Source organism: Jaculus jaculus, chromosome 20 (assembly GCF_020740685.1).
Source record: "Jaculus jaculus isolate mJacJac1 chromosome 20, mJacJac1.mat.Y.cur, whole genome shotgun sequence".
Classification (NCBI taxonomy): domain Eukaryota; kingdom Metazoa; phylum Chordata; class Mammalia; order Rodentia; family Dipodidae; genus Jaculus; species Jaculus jaculus.
The window spans coordinates 10,354,043-10,373,364 of record NC_059121.1 but is presented as its reverse complement, the minus strand read 5'-3'; the positions used below and the strand labels follow the sequence as shown (position 1 = coordinate 10,373,364).

Genomic DNA, 19,322 nt, shown 5'->3' with positions numbered 1-19,322 from the left:
AAACCAGCATAGAGTAGTCATACAAGCATGAAGATAAAAACAAAAAATCTCATAATGTTAACATTCCTAGGGGGTGAGATCTGTAGTCTGAAATAGCTTACAAGGCAGCCTTGGGTCAGTCAGTCCCTGGCCCCGGTAATGACAGAAGAAAAAGACACCACATCCAGCACGTTTTTTTTTATGTGTGCATTTGTAGGACCCTCTCTAGGCCTCTGTCAACTTGATTCATCCTGACCATTCATGCCAACACCCACCCCACTCAGACTTCCTCTTCCACATAATCCAATAATGGAGATATGGACTTCTGATATTGATTATGCTCTGCATTACTCCCAAGAGCCTTCCCCTCCTCAATTTTCCATTTTAAAATTTTTCTCTCTGTTCTTTTCCTATGTAAACAAGTTCCAGAGCTCTCTGAGGCAATCTGGGAATATAAAGAGTCTGGGTTTAGGAATTACTTCCCATTACAGTAATTAAGGGTATCTATGCACTGAGAAGAAGTAATGGAGTTCTACTCAGCGGTAAAGAAAAATGAAGTTATGATATTTGCAGAAAAATGGATGGACCTTGAAAGTATTATACTAAGTCAGGTAACCCAGGCCCAGAAAGCCAAGCGCCACATGTTCTCTCTCATATGTGGATCCTAGCTACAGATGACTGGGCTTCTGCGTGAGAATGAAAATACTTAGTAGCAGAGGCCAGTAAGTTGAAAAGGAGACATAAAAGGTGGAGAAAGGAAGGGAGGAGGATACTTAATAAGTAGATATTGTATTTATGTAATTACAATGATTGTAATGGGGAGGTAATATGATCGAGAATGGAATTTCAAACGGGAAAGTGTGGAGGTGGGGAGGGAGGGAATTACCATGGGATATATTTTATAATCATGGAAAATGTTAATAAAAATTAAAAAAATAAAAAAAAATAAAGTACTGGAGTTAAGATACTTGGTCTTGGGGTCTGTATCTTGACCTCAAAATTCAACACTAAGCTCTGTCTCTGGGATCCCAAGATCTTACAGTGACCCATATCTGGCCTCGACCCCAAGAGGCTACAAAATCTGGTCATTCAGGCTGGGACCCAAGGACCACCATCATGTTTCAGTTACCAGTCACTCGTCCACAAATTCTTCAAGGCCTCCTTTGCCATAGAGAATGGTAGGTTGGTTTAGTACGAGTGGATACAAGAGATAGGAATCTGGACCCTGTAGAGTATTAGGCATGGATAAGAACACTGCAGCCATAGTGTGTTGCAGAATGGTGGTTTCATCAGATGTGTTTTGTACTGATGTGACATTTTCAACTTGTGCAAAAGGCTCCCTTCCCAGTAAAGCCAGGGTTTCCTGGACCAAAACACTTAGGAGAGGAATCTGGGCTCTTGATTATACCCAGTCACAGACAACCTGTGCAGCTCTGTGTATGCCTCTGTGTTTATGTGACTGGATGTGTTTATCTGACCTTCTGGGGCCTCTATGTACCTGAGAATCTTTTTTACTGTTTTAATCCAGTGTGTGATTGTCACCCTTTCTTTGTCTCTGCTGTCGCTGGTCCATCTATCCTTTTTGTCTATGAATCATAACACCTCTTCTTCAGGCCCTGAGGTTGCTATTGCCTAGATTACACTAAAGATTTTCACTTTCTGGCTGAAAGATCGTAATTAGGCAATTCCCCTTCTTTGGTGAATATCTGTGTATGTTGCATTCAGGTTCACATTCCTTGCAGAAATCACCTAGCCAAGAACAGGTTTTAGGGGGGAAAAAAAGGATTTATTACTCTTATAGGCTTGAGGAAAAGCTCCATGATGGCAAGAGAAAGTGATGGCAAGAGCTGAGGGTAGACAGCATGCCCTGGCCAACAAAAGGTGGACAATAGCAACAGAAGAGTATGTCAAACACTGGCAAGGGGAAACTGGCTATACAACCTATAAGCCTGCCCCCCCCCCCAAATACTCTGCCTTCGGGAGGCATTATCAGATATCCATCATCTGGGAACCTAGCATTCACAACATCTAAGTTTATGGGGGACACCAGAATAAAACCACATTCCTCCTCTGGCCCCCATAAGTTAGTATCTATACATGATATAAAAAACAATGTATTCAGTCCAACTTTAAAGGTCCTCACAGTTTTTTTAAATCCTAATGATGTTCAAACAGCCCCATAATCCAAGGTCTTTTAACTAATTACAATACCAAAAAATCCCCCAAAACCCACAATGGCACAAAATAAACATTCACACTGCAAAAGATGTCTTTTGGCATAGCAAAGAAATACTAAGACAATACAAGAGTTAAAACAACCAGGGCAAAAATCAAACTCTATAGCTTCAAGTCCAACAACTCTAGCCAGTAACAAGTCTCCAAATTCAATACTTTTTACCAGCAACAAGGCTCTGAGTTCCAATTCTCCCTTTCCAGATAGGCTACTAACAGTCCTGGAAAACTTCATCTGGGGCAGGCAGCTTTCCTTAGCAGCCATCCCATGATCCCAGCATTTCCACTGGGTCTCCACTACAATGCGTGGTTCATCCTGGTGGCTCCATCACATCTCCATGCAGGCATCCAGAAAACCTGCTTCATACTGCCCAAGACCAAAACACAAGACCATCTTGCAAATCCAATGACTCTCTCTTTCCTGCATTTCTTATATTGCATAATACCAGATGGGGTGACAATTTGTTAATGCAGGGTGGAATAAAGCAGACCTTGAAGAACAGGACACTCCTTGAACATTCAGGCCCCTTCCTAAGAGCCTACATGACTCCTGATGCCCCAATTTCAAACATGTAATGTCTCACACAATTGCAGCTGAATGGGCAGAAGATTTAGCCAAAAGATTTCTTTCTATGCCATAGTCCGCTACTCACACCAGCCTATTTCTACACAAATAACCCTGCACAAATACTCAGGACATGGACCCAACAGCAAGCTTCTCACACAAACTGTTTCTAACCCAGTCTAGGCAAAGCTTTTTCTCACCCTCGTAAGCCAAACCTCACAGTCCATAGTTTTTACTACATTCAGGTCTTTCAACTCTGACCAGAGTAATCTATCAAGCTGTACTTATAGCACTGCAAGGCATCTCTTAGGCCACAGTTTCAAATACTTCAACACTCCTTTCGAAAATCAGCTCCAAAAGGCCAAAGCCACACAGTGAGGTGTCTAGTAGCAAATAACACTACTCCTCAGTACCAACATTACTATTGCAGACAGATTCAGATGGCAGGAAGAAATCACCTCACCAACAGCAGCCTTTGAGGGAAAAAAGGGTTAATTTTGGCCTACAGGCTCAGGGAAAAGCACCATAATCACAGGGGAAAATGGTAGCATGAGCACGGTTAATACATATATGAATCCCCATGTGAGCTACCTGAGGCAAGAGGGAGACTTTAGCAGCATTACAATTGGACAGCCAGATACATAGAGGCCACTAGAAAGATTCATGTTTACCTTTCTGTTTCTTTATAACCACTCCTGATACCAAAATCAGTACTAGTCAGAATTCTGCAGAAAAGACTCAATAGAATGAATATGCATTTTAAGAGAGAATTGTTATTTTGGCTTACCGGCTGAGCTGGGCAGTCCAACCATGACTATCTCTAGGCTTGAGAGTCTGAGAACTCTGTTGCCATTTAGTACACAAGGCTGGATGCCTCAGCCATCCTTGTCTGACACTGGATGCCTAAAGGAATCCTAGGGAACTTCTGATTTTCAGTCTTTGTTAGAAAGTTGATGAAGCTGGGCTCAAATGTCCATGAAGGATAGCTACCACAAGGTAGGTGCGTGTACCAGTGAGGAGCAAAGGTAGCCAGGCCAAAGGCCCTCCCTTTTCTTGTTGCTTCTTTTAACATAGTCACATGAAGCACTGGCCACTCTGAGGGAACTTCTTCCTCTGTCTCTTAATTACTCCAAGAAATGACCTCACAGACATAACCAAGAAGTATGTCTCATAATTCCTGATCTGGACAAGTTGACTACAGAAACATTATACTTCATTCACACTTTTCTTTCCCATAGCACTGTCCCTCTGGATCCCTTTCTTCCCTCAATAATATCAACCTAGCATTCCTATTACACTGATACCACAAATAGTTTATTCTGTATTTTCATATTTTCTTTTTGCTTCTTTATTTTAATATTTAATGCGTGTTATTTAGTAGAGACAGACAGACAGACAGATACTGGGCGTGCCAAGGCCTCCAGCCACAGCAAAGGAACTCCAGATATTAAGTGCCACCATGTGCATCTGACATTCAACCCCTCAATTCCTGAGAAATGAAGCTGGGACTTTTGACTTGCAGACAAGTAACCTAACCCCTAAGCCATCTCTCCAGCCCTCTTTATGAAAGTTATTCTTATTTTTTATTTTTGGTTTTCTGAGATAGGGTCTCACTCCAGCCCAGGCTGACCTGAAATGCACTATGTACTCTCAGTGTGGCCTCAAACTCATGGTGATCCTCCTACTTCTCCCTCCAACATGCTGAGATTAAAGGTGAGTGCCAACATGCCTGGCTTTTTATTTTGAAAAGTGAAATAAATAGATGAGATTGATCAGAAAACCATTTCAAAAATCAATTTCACATAATTTATTTCCAATTGCAAAAGACACTTAAAAGCTTATATGATAACATACATAGAGATACAAATTATGTTTATCCCTTTTGGTACTTATACATTATTTGTGATTTCAAATATACACAAAATCCAATTACAGTACTTGAAAAAAAATTATGAAAACAAGGAGCATCAATTTAGCCTTAGTGTCTACACCAAATTCATTTTCATATTGTAGCAATCTAGATATTCAAGGAAATACATCTACACGTTATTCTTTGAATTTAACTATGCAAAGCTGTTTGCTAATATAACTAAAATAATGCAAATGACTAACCAAATAGTGCATACGGATGCCATGCAGAGGTCAGCACACCAGGCTCGGGAACTTATAGCTAAACTATTTCTGAAAACTGAGTCAGACAGATATGGCACGAGAGACAGAGTGAGAATTAGAAAATATATTCACGTAGACATGGACTGAGGAGAATAACTTCCATAGACTGAGTACTGAGCTCTGATGATGCAGGTATTTTATAAAGAGTATGGCAGGCATTCTGATATCATGAATTTTTTTTTTAATAATGGTGAGTTACAAGTTTCTAAGGTTATATGATTTGAGGACACAAACACAATAGTTCATAGCAATAAATCAGTGATAAGGTACAAATGTAGAACAAAGAGTTGTTTTGTCAGGCATGTTTGTGCCCATGGCTGCACTTACCAGACAGCATCCAAGCAGGGGGCAGATGCACACATAGGATGGCGACTCAGGGTCACGCTGTCTCTCTGGTGTAGGCTTGTAGAATAGAAACTTGTGTTTTAGAGTATCAACTGGGTCTCATTTCCCTGTTAAATTTCTTCTAACATTTTACTGGTGGCTACACATTAGACTTTCATAGAAGAATATTAAAAACCTTCTAATGTCAAGTTACAGTGGAATAATAGAATCAGAATCATGGCTCTGGTATTTTCAGATAGGTTTAAAGGGTTCCAGGAGAATCTAATATGAATACGACATCCAAAACCAATGACTTCATATATTACTATGAGCAAGTGGCATCTTAAATTTAGATGAAGCAGTTGGCTGCTGTGTTGTAGGCTTTCATTCTTATCTTTGCTTCCTAATTACTATCATTTGCTCAACTCAACATCTGCCTCTTTTGTTCATGATTGAATACAGTCCGGCAAGTGCCTTGGGTATGTTAGCAACTGTACAAGGTGTTACTTTCCAAATTTGCCTCATTTTACAGACAAACTAAGCATCCAGTAATATAGATGGGCCAGTGACAGTAAAATATGGAGGTGGAGCTCACACTCAAATACCGAGATTAGAACAGTCAAAGAGAGTGACAGAAATGCAGAGACAGAGAGATTGTAGGTTCAGAGGTAACAAACTAAGACACAAATTCAGAAGCAACAACAAAGCTTCAGAGGTGAGCTTGATTCTTGGCAATGCCTCCCTGTGAAAGGTTTCAGGAAATACAAGTAAAGGATGGCTGCCCTGGGAAAGTGAGCAGCCATAATCACACAGGATGAAGAAAGTCTCCTCTGCTCAGCTGCTGACAGGGCACCTGGTAAAACTCACTTCCTAATAACCCCACACCACAGATAATCTCCTACAAACCATGACCAGATACCCTATCCTGGCCCCAAACCATGGACACGAGGCCCAAGTTCTTTTCATATATATCAATAGTATTCCTTTCTAACAGCATGCTGCCACGCAAAGCCACCCTAGACCTCTGCATAAGGGGTAAAACATGTCCCCAAATGCATGACTACATCACCATAGCACCATGAGTACCTTCCTGATGATCAGTGGAAGGCAGGGTTCAGCAAGATCACCAGAACAAAGATACAAAATTTACGTCACAATGGATGGAGTTCTGAGCAGCTGGGAGATAGGATGGAATCTGATGACTGAAGAACAGTTACAGGATGATTTAGGTGTTAGGTTACACCAACACCAGGCTGCAATAGCCTTGAAAGCAGATACACGTGATCCAGGAGGTGAGAGGTTGGGAAGGTGCAGATCTCTTACCTCAAAGAACCCAGGAACCAGGTGACATGGACAATAAGGAGCCAGTGAACAGTGTTACAAGATTATGTGGTAGTACCATTTCCTTCCCCTGCCTAGGAATCCAGACACAAACTCACCATGTCTAAATGCTGGGGTTTAAAGTGTCTTCACTTCATCCTACTCCAGCAATATTTCAAACAGAATTCTGGAAAATTGGCCAGGTTACAAATCAACATCACATATGCTTGAGATTTAAGCATAAATTATTAGTATAACATTATTTTAGGTATATTGAAGGAATATTATCTGCTTGTAGGTAATCACCAAAAATGTTGCTAATGGTGCTGGAATTCTTGACATTCAGCTCATAAGAGAGTTGAAAAAGACCCCAGACTAAAGGGCTCCTTTCCCTACTCATGTCCTCTTAATTTCCTCCATTTCTAGTCTCCTCACTCTTTTTCTAGGCGGTGACTCTTAGGCCTCACTCCTTTGTGAGAGCTGGCATACAGTCTCAAATTAGATCCAAATCTCATCTTCCCTCTTAATCACAAAGGGGACATTTATGCCAATCTTGCTTTTATAACTTCCTTTGAATATTTTCCGCCTACTATTTTGAGCAAACAGCCTTAAATTGGAAATGGAAAGAAATTCTCTAAAACAGCTCTACTTGTAATCACAACTTCCAAATCCTTTCAGAAGTACTATAACCTCTCCAGTACCTTTAAAGTTGTTGGTATATGTTGTGATTATTCCCATAGTTAGACTTACATAATTCTTCTCAAAGTTCATGTGTTTGGGGACATTATTTACATGTAATTGTCTATCCTTCCAAACCATTTTTCTTGGTGGTAGAGCCTCACTGGAGGAAGTGGGTCACTGGAAGATGAGCCTTGAGGCTTTGTAGGCCAGCCTCACTTCCTGTTTATCATCTTCCTGACTGTGACTGCTCTGTGAGCAGCCATGCTCCTGCTGCCATACCTTCCCCTGCATGTGGGAATCTAAGTCACAACTAATGTTTTCCATCCTTAAATTGCTTCCTGCCAAAAATTTTGTTGCAGTGATGATTAGAGGAATTAATATATAGTCAGTGCAAACCTTGTTACATTGTGATCTTACTTTTACACCTTTCTGAAGAATAGCAATTCGGAAAGAACTATAAGATTCTGAACTTAACCATAGTCTAAACTCAGGTCTAATATCACATCTGCACTATTAAATCTGCAAAATAAAAACAAATATGAATATCTTACTGTGAAAACCTAGACACTTATAGACTTAGTATTTCAATTTATAAACTAAACTTAGAAATCATGTTAATGCCAATAATCTTAGCATGCTACATAAGAATTATCATGTTGCACAGGAAATTAGGAAAGGTTCATTAGATACTGTTTTTTTCTGCCCTTAAATACAAAAACTATATATATATACACACACACACATACATACATACACACACACACATATATTTTTATATATTCACTGCAAAAGCTTTGAAAAACTTACAAGTAAAGAACCAGATAAAAACTAGATATGGTGATTCAAGATTGCAGTTCCAGACTTTAAGAGGCAAAGGGAGGAAGTCCAAGAGGTCAAGTCAGGGCCAACCTGATCTACATTGCTAGACATGACCTCAGGAAACCAAGACTCAAAGGTGCTAATGGATGCTGTGCATTTCAGCATCACTGTTCAATTGTTTTAACTACAATGGCCTCTCCATAATTTTTATTTTCAGACACTTCTGAATTCTAACACGGATGCTAATGATTCCTGACGGGAAGCTAACAACCAAATTACATCATAGTTTACAATTATCTCCTCTCCTAAACTAAAAGTTTCTTAACTTTTGGGAATGTTAATAATTTTAATGATTATGGTAGTGGTGGAGCATACACTCTATCAATGAGCACACTTCCACCCCAAAAGTATATTTTAGGTGTTTTTGTGCATTTATGTTTGTCTAGGTGCACATGTGTGTGGGTGTATGTGTGTGTTCATACATGTGCAAGCCAGAGGACGACCTTGAAAGTCATTATTTAGGGATCTTATTTTTATTAGTTTTGTTTTTGGTGTGTGTGGTGCACATCCATGTTTGTAATAATATTTTTAATGTATGGCACAGTTGTGTGTACAGGTATGCATGCATATGTATGCATGTACCTGGAGAGGTCAAAGGTCAATGCTGGGTGTTTTTATAAGTCAATACCCATCATATTCTTTGAGAGATGCCCTCCTGCTGAAACTCGTGCTCATTTATTTGGCTATGCCAGCTACCCAGAGACCACCAATAATTCCCTTTATTTCTCCCCCGTCATGGGATTACAGGTACACTCAACCATATCTAACATTTTACATGTGTTATCAATATCTTAACTCAGGTCAACATGCTTTTATGGCAGCATTTGTATTGTTGAGTTACCTCCCCAGATCTGGTACACGATTTTTAAGATGATACAGCCTTCTATTATTGTGTGTGCGTATGAGGCAAGTATGTTTGTGTGCATGCTCCTGTGTGTGGGAGAGTGTACAAGAGCCATGCCATGCATGTGGATCCAGGTCAAAGGACAAATTGCAGGTTTCAGTCCTTGCCTTCGCCCAGTATGAGGCAGGGTCTCATTGTATTTATGGCTCCCCACTGTACTGGCAAGGCAACATTGTTTGAGAACTTCCAGAACCGTTTCTTGTCTCTGTCCCCTCATCTCCAGTAGCATGCTCTGCAGAACAGAAGCCCATCACAGCTTTCAGCATTTACATGGGACCTGGGGATGTGAACTCAGGCTCTCTCACTACAATCACAAGGGCCTTTTCTGCTGTGACATCTATCCAGCCTGAAGGGCTCGTTTTCCTGTCCATATCTCCTTTTCTTTTCCTTCCATATTGTCTTTCTCTTGGCCAGGCCTGCACTCACAAGATCTCCTTAACTTCACTCCTCCTTCAGATCTGGCCCCCATGCTCAGATCCCCTCCAAAGCTCCTCTTTAGGACCACGTTCACCGAAGTTTCCTGCGTCAAAACCCTTCTTTCCACTTAGGCCTGACTGCTACAGACTGCGTCTCCCCTCAGAACTCTACCTCTTCCTGCAGAAGCTCATATAGTCCTTCACATTAATCTCATCCTCCCTCCTTCTGGATGTCACTTTCTTCAGTTCCTCAACTCATCCTGAGTCACTGGCAACCAACCCTCAGTCAATGACCAGCTTCAGAAGGTACTCACATCCTCCCTCACACCATGCTTTCCTCTCTTTATATCTGTCAGTTCTGTCTGGCTAGCAGAGATTCTCCTCCCACAGATCATTTAGTATGTCATCCATCCATGCAGTCTAGGCACCTTTGACCACTGATGTCTCACATCCTATTGAGACCCCTCTGAGCCCAGTGAAGAAAGTTTCCTGGAGCCTTAGGAGAGCCAAGCCACTGCATGACCTGCCCCAAGGACACAGCCAGTGCAGGACTAATCCTGAAGTCAGTGTCGCTCTCATACACTGAGCCACACACACTCCACACCTCTCCTTGGCCTGATGGTCACAGAAGGGACAACGGTGGGCTCTAAAGCAGCACAGCCCCCTCCAAAGCAATAGTTATTCTTGTCTTTCTGTGCCACCACACAGCTCAGCAGGGAGTGACATCACTCCATGTTCCTGAAGATCAAAGTGAGTCTCAAGACAGCACATGGCTTCTCTGAGATCACACACAGAGACGTTGAATGAGAATGCAGACGAGGGCTCTGTCCACGTCAACCATAGTTACTAACACTGAACTTTATCCACTCGGGTTTGGGTTATATCAGATTGAGTCTAACTAAACCAATGCCTTGAACACATTATGCAGGCCAGGCTCATCTGGAACCTGTAACACTTCCTCCTTCATAAGCCTCCTCAGAAGCTGGGATGATAGGCATGTACCACTATGACTGGTTTGGTAGTGAGACGTGAACCCAGGTCTACACCACGTACCCTATTTCAAATTAACAGAATACTGGGGAGAGGGGATCAGTGAGAAGGATGATTGAAGGCATGAGGCTTCTGTGTACAGCTCCTCCTGGAATCCTCCATCTCAAATTAACCATTCAAAAGTGTGTGGTACCAGACAAGGTTTCTTTCCAGGCCATGACTCAACATCTACTTCCAATACAAGAGTACTGAAAACATAGACAGTGACAGAGATGGAGAGACAAAAGACGGCATGTGTCTGCAGAACAGAAGTCATTGTGTATAAATCCACATGCTTAGCAAGTAGAGTCTTACAGGACCATTACAGTTGGACAGCCACATACAGCTAACACTGAACCCACTTGGAAAATTTATCCTTACAACTCCTTTTCTCTAGAACCACTCCTGTTACCACTATCAGTATTGGGCAGAGTTCAGTAGAAGAAGAGAATAGATACCAATGAGTATTATTAAAAGGGGTACTTGTTAAACTGGCTTACAGACTATGAGCTAGACAGTCCAACAATGACTGCCTGTAGGCAGGAGAATCTGAGAACTCTGTGACTGCTTAGGGTGAGCCTGGATGTTTCAGCAGTACAGGGCAGGTACTGGAGGTCTAGAGCATTCCTGGGGAACTGCTGATCTTCAGACCATGTTGGAAAGCTGAAGAAGCCAGGTGCCGATGTCCATAAATGATAAGAGCAGTAGGGTAGAAGCATGCACCAGTGAGTAGCAAAGGCACCCAGGCCAGAGGCCCTGATTTCCTGGAGCTTCCTTTTATACAGTCTGTCATCTGAAGGGCTGGTCACCCTAAAGGGTACCCAAATGCATGGTTTTTAGGCAGGTGTGGTGGTACACTCCTTTAATGCCAGCACTTGGGAGGCAGAAGTAGGAAGATCACCAGAGTTCAAGGCCACCCTGACATTTCATAGTGAATTCCATGTCAGCCTGGGCTATAGTGAAACCCTACCTCGAAAAACAAAACAAAAAAAAGGTGTTTCTTAATCCAACAGCACTGTCCCTATCTCACTGGATCCCTTTCTTCCCCTAAATACTGCCAATATAGCATTCCTGTCCCACCTATCCCATGAATTGTGAGTTTGATTGTTTTGGTATTTTATTTTCACTTTAAAAGGAAAAGAAATAGATGAAATTCCTCATGCTTGAGGCAGTTCATTCACTAAGAAAACCAGGACTATTATGCTGGTTTGATTCAGGTGTCCCCTAAACTTAGGTGTTGTGAGTGCTAGGTCCCCAGCTGATGGAGATTTGGGAATTAATGCCTCCTAGAGGCAGTGTATTCTTGGGGCCAGGCTTATAAGTATTATAGCCAGTCTCCTGTTGCCAGTGTTTGACACACTCTTCTGTTCCTGGTGTCCACCTGATGTTGGCCAGGAGGTGATGTCCACCCTCTGCTGCTGCCATCATTTGCCCCTGCCATCATGGTGTTTCCAAAGTAAACCTGACTGTGTGGCTTTGGCCTTTTGGAGGTGATTTTCATGAGGAATGTAGAAGGATTTGAAACTTTGGTCTAAGAGATGCCTTGCAGTGCTGTAGGTACAGCTTGATGGACTATTCTGGTCAGCGATGAAAGACCTGAATGCAGTAAGAATAGTGGACTGTGAGATCTGACTTATGACAGTGAGAAAAAGCTTTGTCTGAACTGGGCTAGAAGTAGTTTGTGTGAGAGCCTGGCTGTTATTCCCATGTGCTGAGAACTTGTGCAGGTTTGTGGTGCATAGAAACACACTGGTGTGTGCAGAGAAATATGGCACAGAAACAAAATCTTTGGTGAAACATCTGCCCATTCTGTGGCAATTCCATGAAAGATTACAACCTTTGAGATTAGGGCAACAGAAAGAATGTGGACTCTTTTTGCAAGGGCCTGAATGCTGAAGGAGCATCCTGTTCTTCAAGGTCTACTTTATCCTCCCCTCCCCTCCCCCGCCTGGATTAACAAATTGGCACCCTATCTGGTATTAAAGACTATAAGAAATGCAGGAAAGAGGGTCATTGAATTTGCAACACGGTCTTGTGCTTTGGAAATGTCTATGGGCAGTGTGCAGCAGGATTGCTTGCATGGACACCTGATGGAGCCATGAGGACAGATCATGCTTTTCAATGGGGACAGATTGGAAATGCAGGGACCACAAGACATTCGCTAGAGAGAGCTGCCAGACCTGATGAAGATTTCCAGGACTGTGAGTAGCCTAGCTGGAGGGGCGAAATTGGAACTCCAGAGACTTGTTGCTGGTTAGAATTATCGGACTTGTCACTGGCTAGAGTAGTTGGATTTGAAGCTATGTTTGCCCTGGTTGTTTTAAATCTCGTATTGGTTGAATATTTCTTTGCTATGCCTAATGTCATCTTTTGCAGTGTGAATCTTTATTCTGTGCCATTGTGGGTTTTTTGAGGTTATTTTCTGTTATTATGACAGGTATAAAAGATCTTGGACTATGGGAATGTATCAACATCATTGGAACTGATAAAAAAAAAAAAATTGGGCTGGAGAGATGGCTTAGCAGCTAAGCGCTTGCCTGTGAAGCCTAAGGACCCCAGTTCAAGGCTTGGTTCCCCAGGTCCCACGTTAGCCAGATGCACAAGGGGGCGCACACATCTGGAGTTCATTTGCAGAGGCTGGAAGCCCTGGCGCACCCATTCTCTCTCTCTCTCTCTATCTGTCTTTCTCTCTGTGTCTCTCGCTCTCAAATAAATAAATAAATAAATAAATAAAAATTTGAAAAAAACCTATGGGGACTTTTAAAGTTAGATGAATGCATTGTACTTTACATTATGTATGGTTATCAGTTAATGGGGGCCAGGGGCGAAATGTGGTGGTTTGATTAAGGTGTCTCACATAAAGTTAGGTGTTCTGAATGCTACATTCCCAGCTGATAAGAGTTTTAGGAATTAATCCCTCTGGAGGGAGTGTATTGTTGGGGGCAGGCTTGTGGGTGTTATAGCCAGTTTCCCCAAGCCAACATCTGGCACACTCTCCTGTTGCTATTGTCTACCTTATGTTGGTCAGGGGGTAATGTCCACCCTCTGCGCATGCCATCATTTTCCCTGCCATCGTGGAGCTTCCCCTTGAGCCTCCAAGCCAAAATAAACCTCTTTTTCCCAGAAGCTGCTCTTGCTTGGGTGATTTCTACAAGCAATGCAAAGTGGACTGCAACACTCTGTTTAAATCTTGTATTGGTTAAATATTTCTATGCCATCTTTGGCAGTATGTTTATTCTGTACCATTATGAGTTGGGGGGGTATTTTATTTTGGTATTGTGACTCAGTTAAAACATCTCAGACTCTGGGATGCATTCAACATCATCAGGGCTGATAAAAACTATGGGGACTTTTAAAGATGGATTGAATGCATTGCATTTTACATCATGAATGGTTATCAGTTAATGGGACCAAGAAGGGAATGCAGTGGTTTGATTCAGGTGTCCCCATAAACATAAGATGTTCTGAAAGCTAGGGTCCCATCTGATAGAGATATGAGAATTAACACCTCCTGGAGACATTTCATTGTTGGGGGCCGGCTTATGGGTATGATAGCCAGTTTCCTCTTGTCAGTGTTTGGCACACTCTCCTGTTCCTGTTGTCCATCTGATGTTGGCCAGGAGGTGATGGTCACCCTCTCCTGATGCCATCATTTTCCCCGGCCACTATGGAGCTTCCCCTCAAGTATGTAAGCCAAAATAAACCCTTTTTCCAACAAGCTGCTCTTGGCGGTGTGATTTCTGCCAACAGTGCAAACCTGACTGCAACAGGTATATGACCAAGATATGAGTAATAGGAGATTTGAAACAATGTATAGGTCCCTCCACCATTTTACATTAACAAGGCACTTTAGAGGACATACAGATACTGTGTGAAAAAGACAGGAAAGGGTGAAGTTTCTGCACACAGCTGCTCCTGGGATCCTGCAATCTAATGTAATTGTCCATGCTAGACAGAGTCCCTCCTCAGACCACAACAACACACAGACACATGCATAAATAGCTCAGAGAAGAAAAGTGCCTAATAAAGGTCACCTAGCCAGGAAGAAGGAATCCTGATTTCAGCCTATGATCTAGTGACCTCAGAACCAGAAGGAGAGGCTTCATAAAGAAAACAGTACTAATCCTGGCTTGGTGGTGTATGCCTTTAATCCCAGCACTAAAGATGTAGGAGGATCACTGTGAGTTCAAGGCCACCCTGAGACTACATAGTAAATTCCAGGTCAGTCTGAGCTAGAGTTTGAAAAAAAAAAAAAAAAGAAAGAAAGAAAGAAAGAAAGAAAGAAAGAAAGAAAGAAAGAAAGAAAGAAAGAAAGAAAAAAACCATATAGTAGTGAGAGAGACCAGAAAGAGAACAATGTAGGGTCACATTCACATGGCTGAGTTAGGACAATGAATGAGTGAGTCACAGAGATTCAGAGACAGAGAGATGGAAGGTAACAGCCTAAGACACAATCCAAATACACAAACAAAGCTTCACATGTGGGCTGTAACCTTGAGCCCTGGCTCTGCCTCCCTGAGGGGCTGCAACAGAATTAGGAAACACAGAGGAAAAAATGGTTGCCCTGGGGATGTGGGTGGCCATGACCAGGCAGAATGAGGAAAGTTCCTTCCTTTCACCTGCTGACAGGGTACCTGGTGAAACCAACTTTTTAAACCACCCACACTACTGCTACACTGCTACAGTCTCCACCTCCTACACACCATGACCTGACCCTACATCTTGCCCCAAACAATGGACATGAGGCCCAAGCTCCTTTGCACCCAGATCAGTAATACCACAGATGCCAGTGCCAGGCTGCCTCACTAAAGCTTTCCTACAAATTTGTCTGACATCTAAAACATGCCTGTGGACCCATGACCAAATCACAGCAGGGTGAGTAACTTCCTAATGCTCAGTAGCAGGTGGGTGTAACCTAAGATCACCACAGCCAAGAGACACAGTTTAGGTCACACAGGACGGAGTTCTGAGCAGATGGGAGATAGAATGGAACGTGATGACTCAGGAAGAGATATGAGTTCATGCAGGTGCTCAATTCCACAGGCACAATTTACAATAGCCTAGAAATCAGGTGTGAAAGTTCCAGGAGGTGAGGGGTCTGGGAGTCCTCGGAGAAAGACCCCAGGAGCCAAGAGACACAGACAACGGGAAGCTAGTGAACACTGTTACATGGTTGTGTAGTGTTACTGTCTCTCTCCCTTGCCTTACAAAGACAGGTGGAAACTCACCATGTCTACATCCTAGGGTATAGTGTCCTCTCTTGATCCCACCGCAGCAAACTTTCACAGGAAATTCTAGGAAATTTAAATTTCTATCTGGAAATTAATCAGGTCAGATATCAAGGTCATATCTGCTTTGGCTTTAATCAGAAATCAGTAACACTATTATTCTAAGTATAAAGAAGGAACATTCTAAGTACGTAGGCATGCACAGAAGATGTCGCTAACTATGCTCCAATTTTCACTTTCAGCTCACAACAGACTTTAAGCAGACCCCAGAGTGAGGGGCTCCTTTCCCTTCCCATGTCTTCTTAATTTTACCCATTATTGTTCCCTTATTCTTTTCTTTTACCATGACTTCACCCTTCAGATCTTCTTAAAACTCCCTAGTCCTGAGAACTGGCCTCCAGTCTAAAACCCCTCCAAATCTCATCTCCCCTCAGAACCTTTCCTGAAGTCTCCTCCCTCACACCCACACTGCCTCCCACAGACCATGACTTCTTCCTTCACACCTATAAGACCTGGCTTCCTCACACAAATCCCTCCACAGACCCTCTAGTCCTTCATCCATCCTAAGAGATTGGGGACTAGAAGAAACTCATGCTTCTCCCACAGCTCTTAAAACTCTGTGTACTTACTGAAAGCACAGCCACTGTGTGTCCCATGGTAGCAGGCAATGAGGGACAATCCCATGAAATTCCCAAGCCCTGGCAACAGCTTCCTTTCCTGTACAGTAGGCTAAGCTCCATAGGCCACTGTTCTCCTAGGTCTTATGGTCCCAGGTGAGGGCTGGTAGACTAAAAATCAGGTTTAGTCTTCACAGAACAATTTTTTTTAAACTCATGCCAAGCAGAAGCCACACTACACTGTCCAGCAGGGAGCAATTACTCCATTCTAGAGAGAGAAAACAAGAACCTGCACAAACAGCCAAAATTGGCTTCTCTCAGGTGCCGCTGAGTGATGCCAGGAATGAAGTTAAGGCACAAGTCACGCCAGGCACATGCACCATCACTGAAATTTAAATACTTGGTTTTTGTTTATTTGAGCAAGAGTTTCCCTATGTAGCCGCTTCACCCTTGAAAAACCTCTGCAGGGCAGGTAGGTCTGAAACTTGCGGTTCTACCTCCTGGTATAGGCTCCTGAGTGGCTGGGATAACAAATCTACACACAGATACCTTCTGGAACTGAGATTGAACCCAGGTTCTTGTTCCCCTCCCCTGTTTCACCATTACAGGAACTGATGGGGGAACACACAGAGAGGAGGAGTCAGGAAGGGGTGAGAACTCTGGGCATGGCTGCTCCTGGTATTCTACATGCAGCGTTAACCACCTGGGATGGATCACAACCAACAAAAAGAGAAAAGTCCCTTCTCAAACCAGGGCTCCACAGTGATGTTCGCTGTCTTAGAGACACACCACAGAGGACAGAGAGACAGAGACAAATATGAGGATCATAAAGGGACAGGTAGCTGGAAGTTGGTGGGTCGTGTGCACACATCTCAGTATTTGGAAGGCAGAAGGCAGAGTATTGTTGCAACTTCAGGCAAGTCTGAGCTACACAGTGAGTTCCAGCTCCATGTTGACTGTAAAATGAGACACTGTCTGGAAAAGGAAAAGGGAAAAGAAAAGGAAAACAGGGAAAGGAAAGAGGAAAAAATAGACACAGGCAGAGAGCCTAAGTAGCACTGGAGGTCAGACTGCCCATGAGTAGGACTGGGGTCCATGTTTCATGCCTCTGCCCCTGAGGATCCAAAGCCTTCCGGTCTGACCTCTGTCTCTCAGTGAAAAGCACTCAACTCCAGCAGTAGCCTTGTCCACAAGGACAATCAGGAAAGCCCCAAGGTTTAGGCCTGTATTCCAGGGAGAAGACGAAGTAGACTGTTTCTGCCCTGTCTCCCCTGCTCCTGTGTTTCTGAACCATGTCCCAAGCCAGCTAGACCTGTTCTCACCAGCCAGGCCTTCCCATACACACACGGGGACTTAGCTGAAAGGGGAGCTGCCTAAATAATCTCACCCAGTAAGAAAGTACACGGTATCTGGCTTCCAATGCATGGGCAAGTGACTCTAGTGCCTGGTGAAGGCATGGTGAGAAACCCAATACACTAGGGAAACATGAGCCAATGGTTACAGAGACCAAGGCTGATGCTGCTCACATGCATGGAGTTCCACAGTCAGATAGTCACAGATCCAGAGAAAGAGAAGTCAGATATTAAGTGATAGACAACAGAGATTCCGAACCAGAGGCTCAGGGAGAACTCTTTCTTCAGCTTTGTTCCTGAATCCCTGGGGAAAGGGCGACACAGGTCAAAAAACCCAGGGTGTATAATGGTGACCCACCCAAACAAGGCCAGACTACACAAGCCACCATCCACCTGGCTGAGGAAAGTCCTCTTAACTCATCCAGCAGTAGGGCACCTGCCAAACCACCCTTTCTGGCTGCTCCATGCCCCAGTGCCCCCGGGATCCATGAATGTGGACCCAGGGCACCCGCAGCGGCTGCAGGCCGGTGGGCTGCGGGCTGCGCAGCCACGAGCTGTGGCGCGGGGTGACCACCTCCCCCTCGGCTCGAGGCCGCACACACTCCAGGCAGACAGAGGCGCCCGACGAGCGCTGCACGCGGGCGGCGTTCCGGGCGGGGAGAGGGCCCCGGTTCCGGGAGCACGCCGCCCGCACTCGGACCCCGCCGGCCCCAGGGCCCCGGCAGCAGCCGCTCGCCCGCGGGCCTCAGCTGGGCGCACACGGGCTGCGGCTGGGGTGAACGCCTCCCTCCCTGGGGCGAACCCCGCACGCTCCACGCCCAGGGCGCCGCACGGGCTGCGGGCTCCGCACGGACGGAGAAGGCGCCGCTCGGCCCGCACCGCAGCGCCGCGCCGGGCGGAGGAGCGCAGGGCGGCCCCAGCGGAGAACCGGGGCCGGGGGCTCGGAAGCGGACGAGGAGCCCGGCCGCCCGGGATCTGCCGCGTGCAGGCTCCTGCCCTGGGTCCGACGGCGCACTCACCATTCCCGGCCTCCGGGCTCCCTCCTCCTGCCCCGACGCTCCGCGGCCCGGCCACAGTCCGCGACCGAAACGCCCCAAACTCCCGAGGAGGAGGCGACCGCGCGCATGCCCAGGAGGCGGACGGCCAGCGCGCCACACAAAGGCCCCACTGCGCAGGCGCGCCCCCGGCCCTGTCCTGGAGGAACGTGTGTCCCATTGGACGGCGCCCCAAGTCCCGCCCCCTCGGGCGCTGAGTGACAGTACATGGCCGGGAACCAGGGGCAAACTCCTAGGCCACAAGGGCTATTTCATGGCTGTGACTTCAGCATTTGGGAGGTTGAGATAAGAAAATCAGCAGTTCCATGCCAGCCTGGGTTATAGGACACCATGGCTTAAAGAAAAAAATCCTACAATAAATGTTATTTTAAGGCAAACCTTCTATGAGCAACACAATTGCCAATGCAAATTTTGCCCTTAATCTCATATCAGCTTAGGAATTACATAGAAATATATTTCACAAATGGGAAAAGAACCATTGCTTCAGGGCTTTTTGGCTAAGATCAAGTGTAGTTTAACTGGGAAAATTATGACAATCTCTCCTTTCTACTTCTATGAATTTTCACAAC

The 19,322-nt window shown here is 44.4% G+C and overlaps 1 protein-coding gene across 1 annotated transcript in view; it reads right to left on the bottom strand.

Annotated features, from left to right (window-relative positions):
• Window positions 1–18,825, bottom strand: part of LOC123456301 (zinc finger protein 585A-like) — a 171,875-nt gene extending 153,050 nt beyond the window's left edge. Inside the window, 1 exon segment of the mRNA XM_045139098.1 lies at window positions 18,718–18,825. Coding sequence (XP_044995033.1) covers window positions 18,718–18,720 — 3 coding nt within the window. The 5' untranslated portion in view covers window positions 18,721–18,825.
• Window positions 18,826–19,322: the final 497 nt, after the last annotated feature.